The sequence below is a fragment of the Xiphophorus hellerii genome, chromosome 18, assembly GCF_003331165.1.
Source record: "Xiphophorus hellerii strain 12219 chromosome 18, Xiphophorus_hellerii-4.1, whole genome shotgun sequence".
NCBI lineage: Eukaryota > Metazoa > Chordata > Actinopteri > Cyprinodontiformes > Poeciliidae > Xiphophorus > Xiphophorus hellerii.
The window spans coordinates 3,380,695-3,404,243 of record NC_045689.1 but is presented as its reverse complement, the minus strand read 5'-3'; the positions used below and the strand labels follow the sequence as shown (position 1 = coordinate 3,404,243).

General features: G+C 37.0%; 3 protein-coding genes across 3 annotated transcripts; all 3 read right to left on the bottom strand.

Moving 5' to 3' along the window:
- Positions 1-1,780: 1,780 nt before the first annotated feature.
- Positions 1,781-14,310, bottom strand: LOC116707483 (cytochrome P450 2G1-like). The gene is made up of 9 exons (XM_032544840.1): positions 14,143-14,310; positions 12,098-12,260; positions 11,168-11,317; positions 6,153-6,313; positions 5,269-5,445; positions 4,628-4,769; positions 4,353-4,540; positions 2,908-3,049; positions 1,781-2,334 (listed from the first exon to the last, which is right to left on the bottom strand). The coding sequence occupies exons 1-9, from the start codon at positions 14,308-14,310 to the stop codon at positions 2,153-2,155; spliced, it is 1,473 nt and encodes a 490-aa protein (XP_032400731.1). The 3' UTR covers positions 1,781-2,152.
- Positions 6,413-10,177, bottom strand: LOC116737683 (zinc finger BED domain-containing protein 1-like). Its single transcript, XM_032591033.1, has 2 exons — positions 9,785-10,177; positions 6,413-8,993 (listed from the first exon to the last, which is right to left on the bottom strand). The coding sequence occupies exons 1-2, from the start codon at positions 10,000-10,002 to the stop codon at positions 7,331-7,333; spliced, it is 1,881 nt and encodes a 626-aa protein (XP_032446924.1). The 5' UTR covers positions 10,003-10,177; the 3' UTR covers positions 6,413-7,330.
- A 3,089-nt stretch (positions 14,311-17,399) lies between the features above and the next one.
- On the bottom strand, positions 17,400-21,780 carry LOC116707559 (pleckstrin homology domain-containing family B member 2). Its single transcript, XM_032544951.1, has 5 exons — positions 21,221-21,780; positions 19,899-20,157; positions 19,646-19,679; positions 18,566-18,746; positions 17,400-18,074 (listed from the first exon to the last, which is right to left on the bottom strand). Exons 1-5 carry the CDS (start codon positions 21,261-21,263, stop codon positions 17,767-17,769), a joined length of 825 nt encoding a protein of 274 aa, XP_032400842.1. The 5' UTR covers positions 21,264-21,780; the 3' UTR covers positions 17,400-17,766.
- Positions 21,781-23,549: the final 1,769 nt, after the last annotated feature.

The window sequence follows — 23,549 nt, the reverse complement described above, 5'->3', positions numbered from 1 at the left end:
TTAACGTGACGTAAATAGGTTATAATGATTTCCATTCAGTCAGGACTTTACGCTGACACTAGCCACATGCATTGCAGGTAGATTGTAGTAAAGCATTGATTAATACCTGGTTTTAAAATTAGTTAACTGGACTTGTAGCCATTATTTTGTGCCCATTGTTGGACACCACACGGCAGGACCGAACCTGATGGAACCGATATACCTAAGATTTCTGTCGGCTCATGTGTGGTCTGTCAGGTTTTGAAAATGGGCCGACAATCGGCCGACAGCTCTAAGATCGTGTCGTGTGCGCTGGGCTTTACACCAAGGAAATGAGGAAGGGAGGGTCAGTGGAGAGCACCGGAGTTGAGCCTTTTTTCATTCAGTGTCATTAGCAGAAGGAGAAAAAGGCCGGAAGAGACGATAATGCCGATAATTAAAATGGTGTTGATAGTTTTAATTTATCGTACGATTAATTGATTCATCGTTTATCGCAACAGGCCTACTTAACAATATGAAAAAGTAACTAGTTCAATCTGCAGGATTTTTCTAATTTTTCCTACATTATAAATGAATTAATCTGCCAGTTTAACTAGAATTTTTCATCAATATTAAAGAATTATTGACTTACAACAAACTTTAATTTCTTGTTGAAAAGATACTTGTAAGTTAGTTTTGTCTAATTACAAGTGTGCTAAGATATTTACACAAGATACTAGATAAAAATGAAGATTTTGTGTTTTTGCAGTGAAGACATGTCTGGGGGCATCCCACAAGGCTCTACACTCGGCCATTTTCTGTTTAGTCTCTTCATAAATGACTTTTAACACTCAAAAATCATAAGCGACTTTATAAGAGTTGTAGATTATTAATCCTGCAGTGTTTGTAACATTTTTTAAAATATAGTTTAATGTTTGCATTTGAATTGAACAGAAGGGAAATCTTACACATGTAAGACTTAAAAAAGACATTAGTTGTTCTGGACTTGAAGAATCTATTTTATGAAAAAGTTACTATAATTCCACTAGTTAGTAGAATATTCTTCTGCGCCGTTACCTAGCAACCCCAGGAAAGCCCGTTACCTAGCAACCCAGTTCTAGTTCCACTGGCAGATTATTTCACTTATAACTTTGGGGAAAATTAAATAATCTGCCAGTGGAACTGGAACTTTTTAATTTGTATATTATGGAATTATTTTCTCATAATTGTATTTTTTTAGTCTGGTCCTTATACTCCAAAAGACGACGGGCCGCCGGATAAATGACTGCCCTAGCGCCCAACCACCCACCAGGCTTAGCAAGTTTTCTGGGGGAAACCTTGTATTTGATTTTTTTCTAACAATTATTACTACTTTATATACTTTTATTTTGCGTTATTACCAAAACCTAAGTATTAGATTAATATATTATTTGCTAAATGATTAATGTTATTGATCCAAAGTTATGCTAATGGTAGATGTGGTAGCTCGATTGTTATTTATTTATTTTTTGCCTTGTCAGTTCAGCGTCCTGCTGTGATTAACAAGCAAAGGCAGCTGCTGTGTTTGATCTGATTGTTTGCAGTGTTTGTTTCCTTGTACCTTCTTAATTGTGAACACACTAAACAGAATAGAGTTAGCCTCCTGCAACAAGGAAGTAGCCACCGCTGGATGCACAAACATATTAATTTGGTACTAATACCACGCCATGGCCAGATTTTAAGATTTGATGTTGTGTTTTTGTGGGGGTTCCTCAGAATATTAACTTCCTTGGTTTTATTTTATGAAAATCACTTAAAAAAAGATGAGAATTATGGCACATAATCACAGTATAAATTCTTTATTTTTAATATTTATCCTAACAATTGTGTAACAAAAAATAATCAATATTTACAGAACAATAGGCATAAAAAATATATAGTAATCATAACATGTTTTTTCAACATCATCACCTTCCTAAAATAAGTACCCAAGTCATTTTTTGGCAAAACCTATTTATTTATTTTTTCATTCATTTTTTGGAAGGAAAGAGGTGTTTTTTTTGTCAAAATCACTTTTGACAAAAAATGACATAGACCATTGTTTCAATCTTGTAAGTTGGATCAACATATTAGTGAAATAAATGCAGTTAAAATGTAATTATTATTGAAGTTGAATTGAGATATTTTCAGATTGCCTCAGAGCAGCTGTTCCCTTTCATCTTGGCGTCGCGATGATTTTGTGAGAACGAGGCAGGTTGGCGAAGCTGCTGTACTCTGGAATGAGGTTGATGCTGTCGGGACCTTCAGGGCAGGTAAAGGTGAAGTCCTGCAGGAGAGTCACTATGAAGATAAAAAGCTCCATACGAGCCAGAGACTCGCCCACACAGGCTCTTTTCCCTGAGGAAACAGAATATAAGCATTAAGTGATGTTATAGTGAATGCTAACTGAATGTTTAATCCAGGAAATCCTAAACTTCTCCATGCATGATCCCCCCCAAAGAGCATTAACCCTGCAAATCTACATAAAATTATAGAAAATATGTAAACAAATGTCAACTTTCAGAATGTCTTTTATTCACTTTTCCTTAATTATTTCATTAATTTAGCTTAAATGCTACGTCATACCTTCAGATTTTAGGTGACCATGAATTTAACACTAGATAATACAATTTTCCACCAAAATCAACTTTTTGATAAGAAATCTGTAATATTTTATATTAATAACATCAAATTTTATTTTAGACCCACATTTCTTATGTTTTTTTTGCAGCTGTACTGTTTCTTCCCAGAAACTTGACAAGCTCAGCAGCTGGATCAATTTGACTGACATTTAAATATGTAAAACAATTATTTTTAACAGTTTTTTTTTATTTTTTAATTTCCCCTCCAACTTTCTGAGGCCTCTACAGCGCCCCCTGCCGCCCTCTATGAAAACACGTGTATTAATGAACTCTGAGGTGACGGATTTACCTGCAGAAAAAGGGAAGAATGCTGGGTTTTTCTTAAAGTTGCCATTCTGGTCTAGAAAGTGCTGCGGGTTGAAGGAATACGGAGTCGCCCATTGCTTCTCGTCTTTAAGAACGGAGTGCAGCAGCGGTATAATCGACGTTCCCTACATAGACACAACAGCAGAAGCAATATTCAAGAACAGTACAACCAGAATCTGAAGAATATATTGTCACTGTTATGGTGTACAGTAGACTGTATTGTCTATAGAGGGAAAATACGTTATAAACAAGCCACAACCAAGTGTTCCTTGCTAAATCTTTGATACAAACCTCCTCTAGCAGAGTTTTTATTTAGCGCTAATTTGCTAATTTTGAAAATGTTTAGCGCTCTTTTCTGAATAAATCCTGAAGCGTTACTTTACTTGGCTATTTTGTAAATATTAAGTTAAATAATGTTCAATATCTGTGCTGAAGTTTTGGTTATTCACTGTTAATTCTTATTTAGACCTTTCTATTCACGCTCTTATTTTGAAGTCTGTGCACGTAGCAGTTCCACTTCCTCTCCTCAAGTTCCGTCTCTGTTTTCCTCCAGTAACTTAATTGCAACAAGAAATGTACAGGAACAAAACATGGACAGTATGGAGCAATATATAAACATAATATCTAATGGCATTGTAGAGCATAAAGTCAGAATAAAATTGGTTCTTTGTAGTCTTTCAAGGATACATTTTGAATTTAAGTTAGCGCTTTAGCATTAGCTTCTGGTAAATACCGTGTTGTTGTAGTTCTTTAACATTAGCGGAAGTAAAATTTTTGATTAACTAACCTTTTAGTCCCACCACTTTGCAGTTATCTGGTCAGGACATTTACTTGAGTAACTGTACTTTTTACTTGAGTATTTTTATTTTTGCAGTGTAGCAACTCTTACTTGAGTAAAATGTCTGGATTCTCTGCTCTTTGTGAATAATTTCTCTCTGTGAATAATGAAGAACAAGTTTTGTTTTTTTTTATTTTCGATTTTCATAACTTTGAACAAGTTTATTTTAACCAAAAACTCACCAGACACAGAATCTACAGTTCCATACATTTTATTTTGAAAGAAATTGATTAGATTTTCCTTAATTTTGTTGCTTATTTATATGAATTATTTGAATTTTGATCTTTAAAAAGCCAATATTTCCACATAAATTTAGATTTTGGTCTGTTTATGTAATTTTTAAATATTAAATGGTCGATGTTTAGATCAGTACTTGAATAGCCTTTTTACCAAATACTTTTTTACTTTAATTTCTTGGACAGCTACTTTATATTTTACCTAGTTCCTACTAAATAAACCAGATAGGGTAAAAATATGGAGAAGTCCTCCTACTTGAGTACAATTTTCAGTACTCTGACATCCTCTACCTACTAAAGACTCTTTACAAACACATTTACTGAGGAAAAACCTTGGCGTTTTCAAAACAGTACCTCGGGAATCGTGTAACCCCTGAATGAGACGTCTTCCAGAGCGTAGCGAGGGAGACTGAAGGGGACGATGTCCAGAAAACGCTGAATTTCATGAATGACGGCGTCCGAGAACGGCAGGGATTTCCGATCCTCCATGTTGGGGCATCGCTCCCGTCCAACCACAGAGTCAATCTCCTCCTGCATTTTTTCTGGAGAAGACGATGCAAAATGGACGCCTGTTTAACTCAGTTTGTTGTGTCAGCAACAAACTGTATTTATAGTGTATATCTACAGACCCTGAATGTTCTTGTGTTTGATCAGCACACTGAGAGCGTATCTGATGGTGGAGCTGGTGGTTTCTGTTCCTGCTACGAACAAATTAATCACGGTAGCAAACAGGTTGTCATAGTGGAACTCAGTGGAGGGATTGTCTTTTTCCTGAGAGAAAAAAGGGGAGATTTTTAATATTAATTCAAAAATATTTCATTGTTTCCACCAGAAAACCTGCTCAACCCAGTGGTAGGGGTGCTGCACTGCAAAAATACAAATTCTTACCAAGACACTTTAGTATAGTTTCTAGTGAAAATATCTTAGTACACTTGAAATAAGAGAAAACTAACTTATAAGTAACTTTTCAGCAAAATGCAGGAGCTTGTTTTAAGTCAATAAATGATTTTATTTTCATGAAAAAGTACTCATTCTACTGGCAAATTATTTCACTTATAACAAGAAATGTTTCCCATGTTATGAATGAAATAATCTACCAGTGGAACTAGAACTGGGTTGCTAGGTAACGGGCTGGGGTTGCTAGGTAACGGTGCAGTAGAATATTATACCAGTGGAACTTGTAATATTTTCATCAATAAGACAATCTGTATGTTAATTCTTTTGCTGATTTCATTTAATAAGAACAAGTAATCTTGATAATGTCCCCAACCTGATGAGCTCGGATGAGGAAGCAGTCGATGAAATCTCTCGGTGAGCTGGGATCCACCGTCTTTCTGTGCTCCTGGATCTTCATCTCCACAAAATCTCGGATCTCTTCGAACTTGTTGAAGACAGTGTGATGCTGTCCAGGAAGCTGCTCCATGGCCCACGGAAAGATGCTGTACATCTGTGGAAGAAAAAACTGCATCTTTGTTTCCCAGAATATACTAAACTAACATGGTAGTTTTGAACATGTGAAAGTTTTACAGAGAAAGACATTATTTTGCTTAAATATACAAATCTTAAACCAATACTTCTTTGAACAATGTTGTGCTTTAACTTCCACATCCATTTCTAACGTTGATTGATTAATTTTTGCCTGACTGAAGCCGAGCTCCTGCCTTAGAGATCACTCCTGCTATGCACGCGGATACATGAGTCCGAAATGGGTTTTCTCCGCAGGGTGTCTGGGCTCTCCCTTAGAGATAGGGTGAGATGCTCAGTCATCCAGGTGGGACTCAGAGTAGAGCCGCTGCTCCTTCACATCGAGAGGAGCCAGTTGAGGCTCGGGCATCTGGTCAGGATGCCTCCTGGACGCCTCCCTGGTGAGGTATTCCGGGCACGTCCCACCGAGAGGAGGCCCTGGGGAAGACCCAGGACACGCTGGAGGGACTATGTCTCTCGGCTGGCCTGGGAACGCCTCGGGATTCCCGCCAGAGGAGCTGGAACAAGTGGCCGGGGAGAGGGAAGTCTGGGCCTCCCTTCTGAAGCTGCTACCCCCGCGACCCGACCCCGGATAAGTGGAAGAAGATGGATGGATGCTCTAGTAGCTAGACCAAAACAACTTGGTTAGATTTTGTTTTTGTGCAGTGTAGAGGGCCGCCTCCCACTTACCGCACCCATAGGGCTGCTGTTGAACCTGATGAAGCTGGAAATGACGTTGAGAAGCTTCAGAAACTGCTTGTCTTCATAGCTGAAGCGTTGGCCGAACACCAGGCAGCAGACTATGTTTGACACGGTGCGACTCAGAAGGATTGTGGGGTCAAAAGGTTTGCCTGGAGGCAGAAACAGCAACACAATAGACTTGTTTTACAAAGGTTTAGGGTTGTTGTAAACGAATATTTTAGTAATCGAGTAATCTATCGATTATTCTTACGATTAATCGAGTAATCGGATAAAAAAATTTTATAAAATAAACTATTGGCAAATCTGCAATAACACCAGTTAGTCCAGATCAGTCCAATATCTCCTTTTTGAGCATCCCTAACAGTTAAATGTTTGTAGTTTAGAAAGTTTACTTGTAACAGTAGTTTGCTTTAACCTGAAGAAAAGTTATACTAAGATATTAAATTATATTCAAATAATAAAGTGGCAGGCTCACAAATATGCTTATAAAAATGTCTATACTCCAGCTTTTAGTTTATGTATTTATCTTCAGTGAGTAATACACATACACGTAAAAGAACTAAGTAAACAACTCATTTAACTCTAACATTTTATTGATAACGCAATTAAACCTCCAGTAAAGTTTCAAATCAGTAGTACAGCAAATCTCTTGCTTTTTTGTTCTAAAGTTCAAACAGAAAAGATAAATAAAGAAAATACTTGATTTAAAAATAAAACAAGTTTAGACAAAATAGTAAATACTGCATTTTATACAATATATTTTAAGTCTAAGGTGCAACAAATTCCTTGCTTTTTTCAGTGCTAACACAAAAGAGTAAAAAAATATTCATTAGCTTTAAATAGAAAAGTTAAGGCAAACCAGAGAATACTGCCTTTTATACATTCAAATTATAAGTTTCAAATCTGAGGTAGAACAGATTTCCTGCTTTCTTAACTGCAAAAACAGAGGAGAAATAAAAAAAGAATTAATAGAAAAGATTACTAAGGCAAAATAGTAAACACTGGCTTTACAAAAACAACTTGAACCTCAACAAAATCAACTTGGATGTTCTTAAAGATGGAATAAAAAAATATCTTAAATCCAACATATACTGAATGTTATTCAATATGCATTTCTTAAATGCTCCAACACACAGGTGTGCATGTGTTTAACTGTTAAAGAAGCCTTAAAGAAGACTATGGTTGCTGTGAAGGAAAGTGAGCATGTCGACATGTTGTGAACTGAGGCTTGCCCTGCGCTTCGATGCGATGTTCCCTGCTGCGGAAAAAAGCCGTTCTGATGGTGTTGATGTTGCTGGTATACACAGAAAGAACTTTGCAAGTTTTGACAGTGTTGGGTACCGTGCTGCATTTGATTTCCACCATAGAAGTGGGTTCTCCCTCTTGGACAGTGTATGCTCTCCAAAGTACATCAAGACTTCCTTTTGAACATCTTGGTTCAAATGCTGTTCCTCATCCTCCTCATCACTTGTGCTGGATTCTGAAGAACCCAGTAGATTGCTGAAAAATGTGTTGGTGTTCTGCTGATGCTCTACAGGCTTGTCTTGGGCATCAGTGGAGACCTCATTTTCACCTGAATTTTTCTGTCTCATTTTCTTTTTGACATCAAGGACCATTGTTTGAACCATGCTTTGGATCTTAAAGGCTTCATCTGGGGGCAAGAACTTAAGTTTCTTAAATCTGGGATCTAAAGCAGCAGTAAGTACAACAGTATTTGAGGATTGAGGCTGACACATAAATAGTCCTTCCCATCTTGTTGTGATCTGTGCCATCACTTCAGCTTGGTATGACTGAGCTGGTGCAGTCTCAAAAACTTGGGTCTGTATGGACTTCTTGAGGCTTTGCACAAGTTGTGGAAGTGCAGAAAGAGTAACGTAGTCTTGCCCACTCAGAAACACCGTTGCTTCTTCAAATGGCTGAAGAGCCTTGCTTATCTCCTCTATAATATTCCACTGCTCTGGCTTAAGATCAAGGTAGTGTTTTCCTCGTGGTGTCAATGCTGGGTCAGATAGTGCAGCAGTTATCGGCCATCTTTGCTCCAGCAGCCTACACAGCATGTGGAAAGTACTGTTCCAACGAGTGCTTACATCTTGTATGAGCATGTGTGATGCTGTGCCCATTTGCTGTTGCTTATCCTTCAGCTTTGTGCAAGCCAGTTCACTTTTTTTAAAATGTTCAACAAGACATCTTGCAGCTGCCACACACTTTGAGATGCTCTGGTTGCTCTTCAGAGCATTCTGTACCACCAAGTTCAGGGTGTGCCCTGCACATCGCACAGATGCCCACTTATGCTTTTCTGCCAAAATCTTCACTGCTGCTACAATATTGGCACCATTGTCGTGGATGACAGCTCTGACTTTCTCAGGTGGAACATCAAACTTTGCAATAACCTCCTCAAGCCACTCTGCAATGTTTGCTGCTGTGTGTCTTTCTTCAAGTGGCATTGTTGTCAGGGTGTGGGACTTCATTTTCCAGTCCTCTCCAAGAAAGTGGCATGTCACTCCAAGATATGCCTCTGTGGCAACACTTGTCCAAATGTCTGCTGTGAGAGCAATGCTGTCTGTCTCTTTTAGGATGTTTTTCAATTTGTCTTTGATTTCTTCATACTTTTTCTCCATCATTTTTACAAAGTAGGTTCTGGAAGGAGGGGTATAATTTGGATTGAAGGTGGAGATCATCTTCTGGAATCCTTCATCTTCCACCACGGACAGCGGTCGCATGTCTGTGATGATCATATTTAAAATGCTGTTTGTGAACTCAGCTGCTTGAACAACCGAACATCCTGGAACCCTTTGAACAAAGCTGTCCAACGTATGACTCTTCGGTTCACTGAAAAGAAGCACAATGTAATGATTATTTGTTTATTCCTTGTTATGAATTAAATATATTTCAAGTGCACTAATTTGGATATTATAACATTTAATATTATTAAGTTGGAATCTGCACTGACAGCTCATCTGCCATGATAGCAGCTTTAGTTTCAGTTTTATTTTATTTATGGATTTAAGGCTTTCATTTATGTGTGAGTTTTGAGGATGCTTTAATTAAAAGCATTATTTTTAACCATCACAGAAAAATCTAAATGCAGTGAAATGTTTTTTTTATGTATTGGAAAACAGAATGTAATCTATATGTTAGGAAAAAAATAAACTTACTCAAAATGTAAAGGTTTGAGTTTGTACAGAGTTCTGCAGCCTTAACTAGTCATGATAAAATGCAAAAATGTTGCTATTTTTATTAAAACGATGCTATTATTTATTCTTGATTGCTTAGGTATAAACAAATATAGAATTACTACAAAAAATATTAATCAAAAATTTCTAATTCATACATAACAGTAGCGAGAAGAAAAGACTAACTTTTCAGGATGGAAAGACACCAATAAATAAATGCTTTTCAGCTTATGCCTGTAATCTGTTGCTGCGTATTTTTATTAACAAACTTACATTAAGTCCTGCATAATTTCTCTCAGTTCCACCCTCACATACAATTTACACTACACCCGGTTAAGTAACCGCTATGTTTAGATGTAACGTTAGCAAAATAATGTGCCTCAATTTACATCTATAACATGGCAGATTATCACACAACGTAGTTAGCAAAGAGAACATAAACGTTACCTGTTGGCAACCGTGTACGAGTTGGATGCATGTAGCGGGTGTTTTCTCTTCAGATGCTGCAACATTGATGTCGTGCTGTTGTGGTACGCCAATTCTGCTTTGCAGTGGATGCATTGCGCTGTGTTGTCCTTTCTGTTTAGCCTAAAATGTTCCCAAACTTTTGACATTTTTTGTCGCTTTCGGGGTTCTCCTTCTGAGCATTCTCCGGTTCCCTCCATAGCTACAAACTTAGCACATGTGCTCCAGGCGCTAACGGACGTGGTAGCGTTGTGCAACACAAAAACCCTCCGGCTAGACCAGTGTGCTGCGTATTTAACAGCATTGCTTATTACAATACAATAAATTTAGCGAAGCTTCGAGGCAGATAAATTTCCTTGAGGATTTTTTGTAATCGAGTTACTCGAGTTACTCGATGAATCGTTTCAGCCCTACAAAGGTTCTCAAAAAGGCGCATATGTAAAACGTTTGCTCAGTTTTTAACTGCTTGAACAGCGGAGCAGGTTTTATCCTGCAGACTCTGGACTTGTGCATTTGAGGTGTGGCACAAAAAAACCTGTTTACACCATCATTCAGTTTCATGTTGCACCAGTTGTTGTGCCAAAACAGTCAGGATTATAATAAATCATTAACTTACACTAAATTATAAAACTGCATTTCATTCAAACTCCTTCATGTCTCTCAATTATGACAAGATTTTCAATCTGATAGATTAAGTTATTGATTCGATAATAGAAAATTAAAATATATGCAAATTTCAGATGTGGTTTTGGTTCACTTTATGACTTCAAAAAAACTGACCTCACATTCATGATTTGACAGAAATATATTCAAACTGCAGATATTTCCAAGATCTCACAATAGCTTTTAGCCTGTTAATTTTTGCTGATTTTATTTTATTTACTTTTAGATTTTTGCACTGAGTTTTCATGTGTACACATAAAATGTATTTTTGGTCTAGTTTCTAGTCAAATATCTTAGTACACTTTAAATAATTAACTTAAATGAAGGTGTAATTTTCTCCCAGAATGTCTCAGAAGTTTTCTAGAAAAAGAAGTAAGCTTTTGAGTGGGAAAAGTTGCAAATTTGCTAGAATTTCTTTTTAATTAACTTTGACACTCATCTTTTAATTGAAAAAAAACTGTCAGGAACTAATACTTCTTATCAATATGAAGAAATTATTGACTCAAAGAAGCTTCTATATCTTGCTGAAAAGTTACTTGAAAGTTAAATTTGTCTTATTTTAATTATACCAAGATATTTTTAGTAGGAACTAGACCAAAAATACATGGTAAGATTGTGTTTTTGCAGTGAAGTAGGAATATTTAAATGTAAAAATGTGTAAATAAACTTTTTAGCCCTCAATTCAAGAAGTAGACACCTTACCTTTGAAACTGCGGATGCGAGCCCTCAGGTGTTTGCTCTCCTCCTGGATCCACTCCTCCATCCCTTTCCTTCCCATCCCAAAGTCTCGTAGAGTCGACAGAGTGAAGCGCCGCAGCTGACGCCAGCGGTTCCCATTGCTGATCCCAATGCCTGCCAAACAGAAGCAGACATCCAGGGAAATTTTAAATAATTTTGTAATAATGGCATGAAAATTCAAATTCCTCTTCTCAAAAACCAATAAACCTCAATTTTGTAAAGAACACTAAACCTGGAAGATCTTCTAAATATCCTAAATAAAAACAAAAACATGAAGAAATGGAATTTAAAGCCAAACACAACCAAAACCTTAACTGAAATGGATTATGAAGTCGCTGTCAACAAAATTGCCTTTAAAAAAATATTACTCATCAGAATGCACTGCAAAAACACAATGTTTTACCAAGTATTTTTGTATAGTTTCTAGTGCATGTATCTTCTTACTGCTGAAATAAGTCAAAACTCTTACAAGTAACTTTTCAGCAAGAAAATACTAGTTCCATTGCCAGATTATTTCACTTATAACAAGACATTTTAGCAATATTACAAGTGAAATAACCTGCCAGTGGAACTAGAATTGGGTTGCTAGGTTACGGGTTGGGCTTGGCTGGGGTTGCTAGGTAACGGCTCAGTGGAACAGTCTGCTGGCGGAACTAGAACTTTTTCATCATTTATTGAGTTAAAACAAACTCCTATATTTTGCTGAAAAGTCTTATTTCAAGTGTACTAAGATATTTTCACTAGAAACGAGACTAAAAAAATACTTGGTCAAATTTTGTGTTTTTGTGGTGTGGAAATTCTGGCGCCACTCATTTTTAGCTATCATGCGATTAATTGATTAATTGGTTTTTGCGACAGGCAGGAAGACCATCAGCAGCGGATGTTAGCGGTTACCGTATCCTCTGGTGACTTTGTACAAAAATGCCAGCGGCGCTCTGCCTGTGAAGTCGTCTGCTTGGTCCACCAAAGCTTCCTTCACTGCGTCGTATCCGACCAGAACAACGACCCGCTGCCAGCCCAGGTTAAAGGTCATCACAGGACCGTAGGTTTTACTGAACTAAATGTAAAAACAGATGATTATTTAAACAGAAATACAAAACATTTGAGAAAATTCCAGGAAAACTAATTTTCTCCGTGCAGAAGTTAACAGAAACTGTGGATTTGTTTCAGAAACCAAATATTAGAGTATTTTTGGTCTAATTTCTAGGGCAAATATCTCAGTACACTTGAAATAAGGCAAAACTAACTTACAAGTAACTTTTCAGAAAGATATAACAGCTTGTTTCAAGTAAATAATTCCTTAATATTGATGAAAAGGTTCTAGTTTCACTCCCAGATTACTTGATTTAGAACATGGAAAAACGTGATGTAGTGAGTGAAATAATCTGCCAGTGAAACTTGTACTTTTTAAATCAATATTTAAGGCTTACAGACTTCAAATGACCTCCTATCTGGATGAAAAGTTAAGTGGAAGGTATTTTTTTATTAATTCAAGTGTTTTGCAGTGCACCGACATAATTTGCACTACCAAATAAATCAGTGTTTCAAAGTAAGTATTCATTTTAATAACAAATTAGTTTTAAAGAACAGCTTAAATCAAAGAATACACAAAACCTGCATGCAGAAAGTCTTTGGTTACAACAGATATGTTTCAACCACATTTAGCTGCAAAAACACAAAATCTTACCAAAATCTTTGGTCTTCTTTGTACTGCAAACATTTTAGTTCACTTGAAATAAAACAAAATGTACTTCACAGAAACTTTTCAGAAAAATCTAGAGCTTGTTTTCCATAAATAATTCCTTAATATTGGCAGATTATTTCATTTATCAAGATATTTTCTCTTGTTATAAGTGAAATAATTATCTATTTCTTGCTAAAATGTTACTTGTAACAGGGCCGCCCTAAGGCAAAGCAAACTAAGCAGCCACTTCGGGCCCCATGGCCACCAAAGGGCCCCTTCAATGGAGCTGATTTTTTTTAATTTAGTTTTTTGGTAACGATTTCTACGTCATTATAATAACAAAAACACACAATTTCACCACACGCTTCGCCGGTTACATGAGCTGCCGAGCAGTGAGCGTCCAAACGGCCAAAGCTCCGGTCGAAGATAAGTTGGCGAAACAATGTCTCAAAAAAGGACTTATCCTTCAGGGAGGGAGAAAAGAGGAAGAATAGAAAAAAAAGCCAAGATAAAGGTTTGTTTTAATGTATCTTTGTAATGTTTATAGAAAATATTTGTGAAGCTGCTAATAGAAAATTAGCTTTATAGCGACTTTGACCGGTCCAGTTCAACAGCCAAACATTTATGCTAGCGTCTTTGTGTGAAGCTGAGTTTTAACTTGAAATGAGTCGCTAAATGTAGCAAGAAAGTCACTGAGTTAGCAACAGTGGGGTGAATATTGTTAACTGTAAACGTTTAGACCTGACCTGGTGGGCTGGTCTGTCAGTCAAACCTCTCACTGCAGAGCAGACGAGGACAGAGGCTGATTTTTAAACCTTTGCTAACAAAAATGAGATCAGGGGATCAGATGGCTTTCATGTGTAAGGATAGGCCAATCACAATCCCCCAAAATGAAGGAAATTGGCACCTAGAAATCGACTGGCTGATAAATATAACCTATATTATACATGCATAGGATATAATGTAAACAGCACTATCAGCGATGCAATAAGTTTAAAGCAGGTGTGTGAATGATCCCATCATCTGACTGTTGATTCCAGCAATCCACATTGTTAGCAGAACTAGAGGGCCCCAAAACCAAATTTCGTTTAGGGCCCCATGGAGGCTTGGGCCGGCCCTGACTTGTAAGGTAGTTTTGTCTTATTTCAGTGAGCTAAGATATTTGCACTAGAAACCTGGTAAAAATTTATGTTTTTGCTTTTTTTTTACTAAATCACTCCGGTCACTTTCTTGCTCCACTACTCAGCCAACTCACCTCCAGGAAGCTTTTAAAAGGTGCATTCTTGTTTATTTGCAGCAGGTTTCCTATGAGCGGCAGCGGATTGGGCCCTGGGGGCAGACGGTACTTCTGGTTGTTTCTAACAGAGATGAACCAAAGCAGACCGATCAGCCCTGCCAGCAGCAGAGTTGCATAAAACTCCATAACTCTCTCTGTGGTTAGCAGGTGTCTCTCTGGATCAAACCGATTGGTTTTCCTGTCTGATACGTTGTTTATATTTAACAGGGAGCGGTGAGGCCCATGTGATCCCACAGAGTGTACTTTCACCTGATTATCAGTGACAAGCTGTTCGACTGTTTTGCCTAGACAAACGCGCTCAAAATGCTCAGTAAACAGAAGGTTTTTGTCACAAATTATGAAGTTTGGACAGATTTTTGTTGAGTTCCTGACCAGAATGAAAAAATGCTACAATTAAAGAATGTTGTTTTCTATTTATGGTGAGTTAAAACTGAGGGAATGTTAGTTTCTTTCCAAGTGTTGATGGTGGATTTGTTTTGGAACCAACACTACACTGCAAAATCAGTCTGGAGAGACTCAAGCAGAGACAGGTGGAGAAGGGGCGGAGGTGGGTTGAGTGCAGCCAGAAAGCGGAAGATGCCATGGATGGAGTTCCTTATCAACATTGGCTTGGTCGGTGATTGGCCGTGACGTGGCTTGGTCCAGGCGTTGACAGGTCGTCCATGATGAGCGGGACGCACCGATTGGATGTTGCAGGTGGGGCTGGAGAGTCCAATTTACTGCCTAGGCTTCATTAACACAAAATTCTACCAAATATTTTGGTCTCGTTTCCACAAATGAAACAAAAGTAACTTACAAGTAGCTTTTCAACAAGAAATGGGAGCTTGTTTTAAGCAAACAATTCCTTAACAATATGAAAAAGTAACTAGTTCAATCTGCAGGATTTTTCTAATTTTTCCTACATTATAAATGAATTAATCTGCCAGTTTAACTAGAATTTTTTCATCAATATTAAAGAATTATTGACTTACAACAAACTTTAATTTCTTGTTGAAAAGATACTTGTAAGTTAGTTTTGTCTAATTACAAGTGTGCTAAGATATTTACACAAGATACTAGACAAAAATGAAGATTTTGTGTTTTTGCAGTGAAGACATGTCTGGGGGGCATCCCACAAGGCTCTACACTCGGCCATTTTCTGTTTAGTCTCTTCATAAATGACTTTTGACACTCAAAAATCCTAAGCAACTTTATAAGAGTTGTAGATTATTAATCCTGCAGTGTTTGTAACATTTTTTAAAATATGGTTTAATGTTTGCATTTGAATTGAACAGAAGGGAAATCTTACACATGTAAGGCTTAAAAAAGACATTAGTTGTTCTGGACTTGGAGAATCTATTTTATGAAAAAGTTGCTATAATTCCACTAGTTAGTAGAATATTCTTCTGCAGCGTTACCTAGCAACGCCAGGAAAGCCCGTTACCTAGCAACCCACTTCTAGTTCCACTGGCAGATTATTTCACTTATAACTTTTGGGAAAATTAAATAATCTGCCAGTGGAACTGGAACTTTTTAATCTGTATTAAGGAATTATTGACTTAAAACAAGCTCTTATATCTTGCTGAAAAGTTTGTTGTAAGTTAGTTTTGTCTTATTTCAAAGCTAACTCCTAATCTATAACTGTTTAATTTGCTTATTTTAGTATTTTACTGCTATCACAGTGAAGCTGAGGAGTGACTGAAAGGTAAACAGCTGCCAGTGCTGCGGAAACCACGTATCATCACTCCTCTACCATCATGCATAACAGTTTGAATGAGTAACTAGTTCTGATATGCGCCATGAATTGTGGGTAAATATCTCTACTTTGATCTCGATCCCTAAAGTGCCTTGTTAAAAAAAATGTATGGCTCATTTAGATAGGACTCTTATGTGTAAATCTGCAGCATCATCCCCGCGCCCCGATTACCTAACCGCTGTCTGTTTGCTCTGATCCGACACAAACAGAGCAAACATTGAACTGGAGTAAAAGCCACAGAGTCACTGCAGGATTTATTTACAGTTCTTTAACAATTCAGTCATAAATCTCTGTGCCAAGTGTAGGAAAAGGCTCGTCTTCTCAGATCAGGTGAAAATGTAAATCAAAGATTACATCAACACAGAGGAACATTAGCACAGTTACAAGAAAACAAGAGGAAAAAGGACAGAAATGTGAGATAAAATGATCCCACACTGCAAAATACAAAATATTACCAAGTATTTTTGATGGAGTTTGTAGTGCAAATGTCTTACTACACGTGAAATAAAACAAAATATAGGAGTTTGTTTTAAGTAAATAATTTCTTATTGTTGATGGGGAAAAAAAGTTCCAGTTTCACTGGCGGATTATTTCACTTATAACAAGATATTTTTCCTACATTATATATGTATTAATCTGCCAGTGGAACTAGTACTTATTTTTTCATCAATATTAAGGAATTGTTTACTTAAAACAAGCTCCTACAGTATATCTTACTGAAAAGTTTCTTGTAAGTTAGTTTTGTCTCATTTCATGTGTACTAAGATATTTTCGCTAGAAACAGAAATACTTGGTAATATTTTGTGTTTTTGCAGTGCAGTTACTGTCAGGTCATCCTGTGGCGTGGAAACTGTGGAACAACACACACAGTTTATGTTCAGAGGAGTCAAGGTGATCAGTTATTCACCTTGGGAGTGCGGGCATGAAGCCAGGAAGAACGCCTTCATTCATTCATACATCAGATGTATAGATGACTTAATTCATTAGCAACGACCTTTTATAACAAAAGAACTGATGAAGAGATTCTGCACTGCAAAAACACAAAATATGTTTGTCTAGTTTGTAGCGGAAATGTCTTATTACATTTGAAATAAGACAAAACTAATAAACTAGTAACTTTTAAGCAAGATATAACAACTCGTTTCTGATGAAAAAGTTACTAGTTCCACTGGTAGAATATTCCACTGCGCTGTTACCTAGCAACCCCAGCCACGCCCGTTACCTAGCAACCCACTTCTAGTTCCACTGGCAGATTATTTCACTCATAACGTGGGAAAAATGTTTTGTTAGAAATTAAACAATCAGTCAGTTGAATTAGTACTTTTTATCAATATTAAGAAGTTATTGACTTAAAACGAGCTCGTAAAAAGTAACTTCTAAGTTAGTTTTCTAGAAAGTAGAACAAAAATACTTTCTAAGATTTTGTGTTTTTGCAGTGAAGAACAAAATTTTACCCTGTGTTTCTGTCTGGTTTTTACTGCAAATGTTTTTGTACTCATGAAATAAGACAAAAGTAACTTATGGGTAAATCTTTAGGAGATTGCTTTAAGTCAATATTCCTTCAATATTGATTAAAAAAGTTCAACTTTAAAGCAAGATATTTCCCTCGTAAGTGAACTAACCTGCCAGTAATACTAGGAATTATTGATCTAAAACAAGCTTCTAAATCTTGCTGAAAAGCAACTTGTAAGTTAGTTCTGTCTTATTTCACATGTACTAACATGCTTCCACTAGAAACCAGATAAAAGACCAGTTTGTTTTTGCAGTGTGCTAAGAGAACCAGTCACTGCAGTTCCTTTTAAAAGGCAAATCCTCCGCAGTCAAATGCGTCAAAGTCGGAGTCTCCTTCAAAGTCGAAGGTGTTGAAATGCGGGGAGTCGACGTCCTGGCTGCAGGCGTGGAAGGAGCCGCCGGCGGGGAGATCGGAGAAGGCCCCGGAGCCTGGGGCCACGTCCAGGGGCCCTGCTGGCCAGCGGCGAGGACGGGGAGCAGGAGCTGAGGTAGCCCAACGCGGAGGAGGCCGCCGCCCCGCCCATCAGCAGACACACCGCCCGCACCGCCCGCGCATCGCTGCTGTTGCCATGGCGCAGGCAGTCAGACACGCGATGAGGCGGGGCGACGGAGTTGCTCCGCAGAGGCTGCCTCGGTCCGGGCGCTGCAAAACACAAAACGACAAGACATCTGAATTATAAAAATAAAATCTAGAACTGTTTCTTAAGGAGGATTAGAGCTCTTATTTATTTATTTCTGCTAAGAATAAATAAATAAATTATGAGAATAAAGTCATAATATTTCAAGAATAAAGTTATAATATTTCAAGAATAAAGTTATAATATTTCAAGAGAATAAAGTTTAAACATTAAAACTGTCTCGTAATATTTCAACTTTATTTTCATAATTGTATTTTTTTAGTGTGGTCCTTATGCTCCATAGTACTTTAACCCTGGAAAACCCGGACAAAGACATTTACTTTTGTAATAGCGCCCCCAGGTGGCTGGATGAATGAACAGTTTTTCGGCTTGGTGGAGTGTCTAAATGTCTGCTGTTACTCCTTTATTTTTATTCATTTATTTGTAGAAGAAATGGCTGATTTGAGCTCTTCAGCTGTTATTTTGATATTTTTTCTGTTTTTCAGAGGTCGCTGACCTGGCTGTCTGTCTCTGAACGAGCCTCCTCTCTCAATGACGCGGCTCAGAGGCGGCGGCGCACCAGCAACCCTGGGTGATCCGGGCTCCTTATCACTGGAAGAGTCCGGCAGCGGCTCTCTGTCTGTGATGCAGGGAGTGAGGCTTTGTTGTCTCTGAAGGGTCAAAGGTGACATCACACCCTAGAAATGAAAGAAAATAAACATTACCTATATTAAGAAAAGTAGAGCTATGCAACTTACAAACTTTGTTAAAGTGAAAAGGGATAAAACCAGATAGTTAATAATCAGATTTGACCCTGTGAAGTTCAAAATGCTAAAGTATAGAGTCCCAGTTCACGTTTAATATTTTAGTATCCACTAATCAGCAAATGTATTTCATGCTCACCCCTTATGTTACGACTGGAAAACGCATTACAATGTAAACATTTCATGTCAGTCTGTATCTGTAATTATTAGTGAGTTTTTTGTTTTAAATAACTAAAATGCTGCCAAACTTGATTTTATGACCTTTTATGGTTTTTTTCACGACGACGTTTTTGTTTTTAAGCAGTTATGAGGAACCGTAAACTGCTGTGCAAGTTACTCAACACATCGTTGCTAGGTAACCACAAGTTACTCAAAAAAGTTGTTGCTAGGTAACAAAGAATGAGTGAATTATTTGATTAGTTTATTCTTACATTATTTTGACGTTATTCTTGTACGACTTTATTCTGATATTACGAATCCATTCTTTATAGTTTTATATTTTTTATACTAATTGCTTTCATTTTGATTTTTAAAATATCAAAATTTCCACATAAATTTATATTTTGGTCAGTCTTATGATATAATTCTTAAATATTAAATGATTGATGATTTGATCAGTTAATTGAGTCGCCTTTTTACCAAATACTTGGACGGCTACTTCTCACTTTTACTTAAGTAAAAAATATGTTGCTACTTTTAGTGTAGCAAAAGTTTTGGCTTCTCTACCCTCCCGTGTTTTCATTATTTTTTGAATGTCTGCATCTTATAATCAAACCTGCCATAAAACCGGTTTAATGAGGAAACAGGACAAATAAAACTTTACAGCGACTGACCTCTCTCACTTTCCTGATTAGCTTCAGCCAAAGACTGTGGAAGGTAAGAAAAGACGTGTTATTAACTCTGACACACATCCAGGCTGGAAAACATTCACAGAGGTGGAACTGTGTCAGTCTGACAAACATGTGCAATAAAAACAAAGTCTGATAGTCAGTGGGACAAAGGAGGAGAGAACCTCAGTTTATCGATGTTCCTGCATGTGGAGATAAGGTCTGATAAAAAGTGGGACAAAGAACATCTGGCACCCACATGCAGTCGTCGGGGTTGTCCGACAGAAGCAGCAGGAACTTGTTCTGGGGCAGGATGAGGGCAAAGCAGCAGTCCCTTCTGCCCCCCGGGGGCAGCCTGGGCAGGTCCAGGATTTCCCGTCCCTCCGCGATCGACTCACAGTTGGACTGTAGCGCCACCACCTGGTCCGGTGGAGACTCAGCGTCCCGGCACACCAGCAGGCTCCCCTCCATGGTGAGCACAAGGTACTTCTCCTTCCACTGCTTGAACATGAAGCCTCCTGCAGAGGGACAGCGACACAAACTGGATACAAACTGCTATCTGAGGTTCAAATCTCCAAAATATGTCACTGTTTTTTCTAGAAAATTTCCTACATTACTCTAAAAATTTCTAGCTAATTTTTGACTTCCCACAGGAGTCAAGATTTTTCTAGAAATTTTCTGAGATTAATCTAAATGGTTTTTTTTAGATATTTGTTGGAAATTTGCTCCTATTCCTCTTTTTTTCTATGACTTAAATCCATGAAAGAAAAATATATCAAATAAAAAGATGCACACAGAACAAAATTAATCTCTGAAATTTTGTAGAAAAAAACTTTTCTAAAATTGTCTACAATTTTCAACTTTTGAGAACCAAAAGTAAACAAAATTCAAGCTTTTTAAACTCAGAAATCTCCACGTTTCATCTCAAACTTTCTGAATTTTTGCTGGCAAATTTTATACTTTGAAAACTCAGAAATATAAAAAATAAATAATTTTTACCAATTTTTGACTCTTCAAACTTAAACATTTCCAAGGATTTTTCTAGACAATTTCTGAGATATCTCAACATTTTGTAGATATTTTGTCAGAAATTTGCTCTTATTCCTCCTTTTTAAATCCGTAAAAGAAAAATAACCAACCATCCATCCAACCAACCAACCAACCAACCAACCATCCATCCATCCATCCATCCATCCATCCATCCATTCATCCATCCATCCATCCATCCATCCATCCATCCATCCATCCATCCATCCATCCATCCATCCATCCATCCAACCAACCAACCAACCAACCAACCAACCAACCAACCAACCATCCATCCATCCATCCATCCATCCATCCATCCATCCATCCATCCATCCATCCATCCATCCATCCATCCATCCAACCAACCAACCAACTCTGTATCAGCAGAGTCTTAGAAAAAAATGCTGCTGGATTTGGTAAGCAGTGCGCACTTCAGCTACAATATGTGTCTGTATTTAAATAAAGCAGCGGCATCATATATGAGAGTTAAATCGATTAAAGGAAAAATGCATCAAATTAAACAGAAAGTAATGGAAACAGTGGGAATCGTACCATATTTCCGGAGGAATCCTCGGTGAACGCCCGCTGTGCTCATGTTTTCCGCAGCAGAGACTGAAACGAAACGAGGCTGAAGCTGGAAAATAGGCTAAGAGAGGGAGAGTGGGGCAATAATCCGCACTATTTAGGCCTTCATCACCTAAACCCAGCCTGCCTCTCCTCACAGGAACAACATATCAGCACAAGAGCCTCCAGTAATCACAGCTGGACAAACTGCGTCACTTTCTTTTCTCACAGCGCATAATGCGCAAATTTAAGGATATATTTTCACACTACACAGAAGGGGACGATAGATTTGGATAAATAAATCAAAGCTGGACTGTGTCACGCCTCCTGGCCTCGGTTGGCCTCAGAACCAGAGGTTCGGATTACCTCCTGCTAAAGCAGATTAAAACAGGGATTATTATTCCCGCGCAGCTGGACTGCACGTCTGCTGCCCCAAAACTGCGGATAGACAAGTCGTTGTTTTGAAATCTGAGTGCGTCACTTCACATGTTAGCTCTAAGAGATGTCCTATTTCCCAGCGATCGATTAATCGCAGCGCGTCGCGTTGAATTGTTTTTTTTTTATTATTATTATTATTATTATTATTATTATTATCTTTATTCATTTCATTCAATACAAATAAAAAAAAATTTTAATACAAGGAAAAAAAAATAAAATAATTTAAAAAAAATGAAATGAAAGGTAGCAGAAAGAAGAAAATAATCTTATAATATCTGCCCCTTTTTCTCAACTATGGATCAAAACAACAAAAAACAAACAAACAAGAAAAAAAAAAAAAAAAAAAAATTTTTTTTGATTTGTCTTATGTGACAAAAAAAGAAAACAAAGGAAGACCAAAGAAACAAGGTCAATCATCAATCTCAACTGAACAATACTATACTTTGACTTTATACTATTTCATACTTCTTCAAAAAAACAATCTTTAACATTCTTTTAAACATGTGTAATGATTTAGCATTTTTAACATCATTTTGCAGGTCGTTCCACAGTTTGACTCCTTGTATCGAAGTACATCGTTCTTTCAAACAAGTTTGAAATTGTTGAGTAAAATGGCGCTAAAAGTGCGTTACGTAAGCGGATGAGAGTTAGCGAGGCGCATTCATGCGTCAGTCCGACAAGTGTCATGCTCACTCCTAAATGGGTTGGAGGATAATTGCATTCAGACAGACGGGGAAATGGAGAACAATAGCGATAAATAAAAGCCATGATAACCAATGAGCTTCTGAATATGAGCACTGTAAAACCGGACAAGTTAAGTTAAATGGAAACCGACTGCACCAGTTGATTTAAAGGTTTATAACTAAAACTATTTTATATTTTATTTTAGATTCTAAAGACTCAATAAACTCATGTTAATTATGCTGTACTAAAAGGACATTTTTATTCATGTTCATGTTAAAATTAAGTTAAATTACCTTAAATTGTTCCTATTTAAACAACTAAATCTCTACAATGCACTGAAAAAAAGAAACCAGGTGAGCCAACTTAAAAAAAAGAGTTAATAAGTAACAATCAGGACAGAGTACCTAAAATTGTACTCAATTAAGAGTAATAAATAAATAAATACTGTTTTTATAAAATTTTATGCCAATATTAATAATAAAGTTCTTTATTTTTACATTATTTTATTCTGATCGCCATTTTCTCTCTCTTACAGTTCTGTTGTATGACCAGCAGAGGGCAGCAGCGCACGCTGAATCGGGGAATCTACTGTTTAACAACAACAAAGTATTTCTTTGTTTGCTTCTAAAAATCCACCTGAACTTGATCCTGACAGATCAGGATTTTAAATCTCACCAACATGTTTTTGTCTAGTTTCCGGTGTAAATATCTTATTACGTTTGAAATAAGACAAAACTAACTTACAAGTGACTTTTCAGTGGTTTGGTTTAAGTCAGTAATTTTTTAATATTGATTTTAAAAAGTTCATTTTCCATTGGCAGATTATTATCTTATAATATGGGGAAAAATGTCTTGTTAAAAGTGAAATAATCATCTAGAGGAACTAGAACTTTTTTATGAATATTAAGGAATTATTTATATAAAACAAGCTCCTGTTTTACTTTTATTTTTTTGTGTTGCCGAAAAATTACTTGTAAGTTAGTTTTGTCTTCAAGTGAATGAAGATATTTCCACTAGAAACTAAACCAAAAATACTTAGTGAGATTTTGTGTTTTTGCAGTGTAGGCTTAGTTTGTAGATATTTTAAGACACTTGGTTATTTCCTTTACTGCAAAAACACAAATTTTACCAAGTATTTTTGGTCTAGTTTCTAGTGAAAATATCCTAGTACACTTGAAATAAGTCAAAACAAACT

Bases quoted from the DNA above. Each gene is read 5' to 3' on its own strand.
- LOC116707483 (XM_032544840.1), bottom strand. From the start codon at position 14,310: ATGGAGTTTTATGCAACTCTGCTGCTGGCAGGGCTGATCGGTCTGCTT. The intron at 4,541-4,627 runs GTCTGTAGATAT...CGTCTTCTCCAG, and splicing joins CAAACACAAGAACATTCAGG to AAAAAATGCAGGAGGAGATT. The intron at 3,050-4,352 runs GTACTGTTTTGA...GTGTCTATGTAG, and splicing joins GGGGTTACACGATTCCCGAG to GGAACGTCGATTATACCGCT.
- LOC116707559 (XM_032544951.1), bottom strand. From the start codon at position 21,263: ATGAGCACAGCGGGCGTTCACCGAGGATTCCTCCGGAAATATG. The intron at 19,680-19,898 runs GTGGGTGCCAGA...TACCTTCCACAG, and splicing joins GACAACCCCGACGACTGCAT to TCTTTGGCTGAAGCTAATCA. The intron at 18,075-18,565 runs GTCAGCGACCTC...TGTGTTTTGCAG, and splicing joins GTTCAGAGACAGACAGCCAG to CGCCCGGACCGAGGCAGCCT.
- LOC116737683 (XM_032591033.1), bottom strand. From the start codon at position 10,002: ATGGAGGGAACCGGAGAATGCTCAGAAGGAGAACCCCGAAAGCGACAA. The intron at 8,994-9,784 runs GTAACGTTTATG...GCTTCTTTTCAG, and splicing joins TCGTACACGGTTGCCAACAG to TGAACCGAAGAGTCATACGT.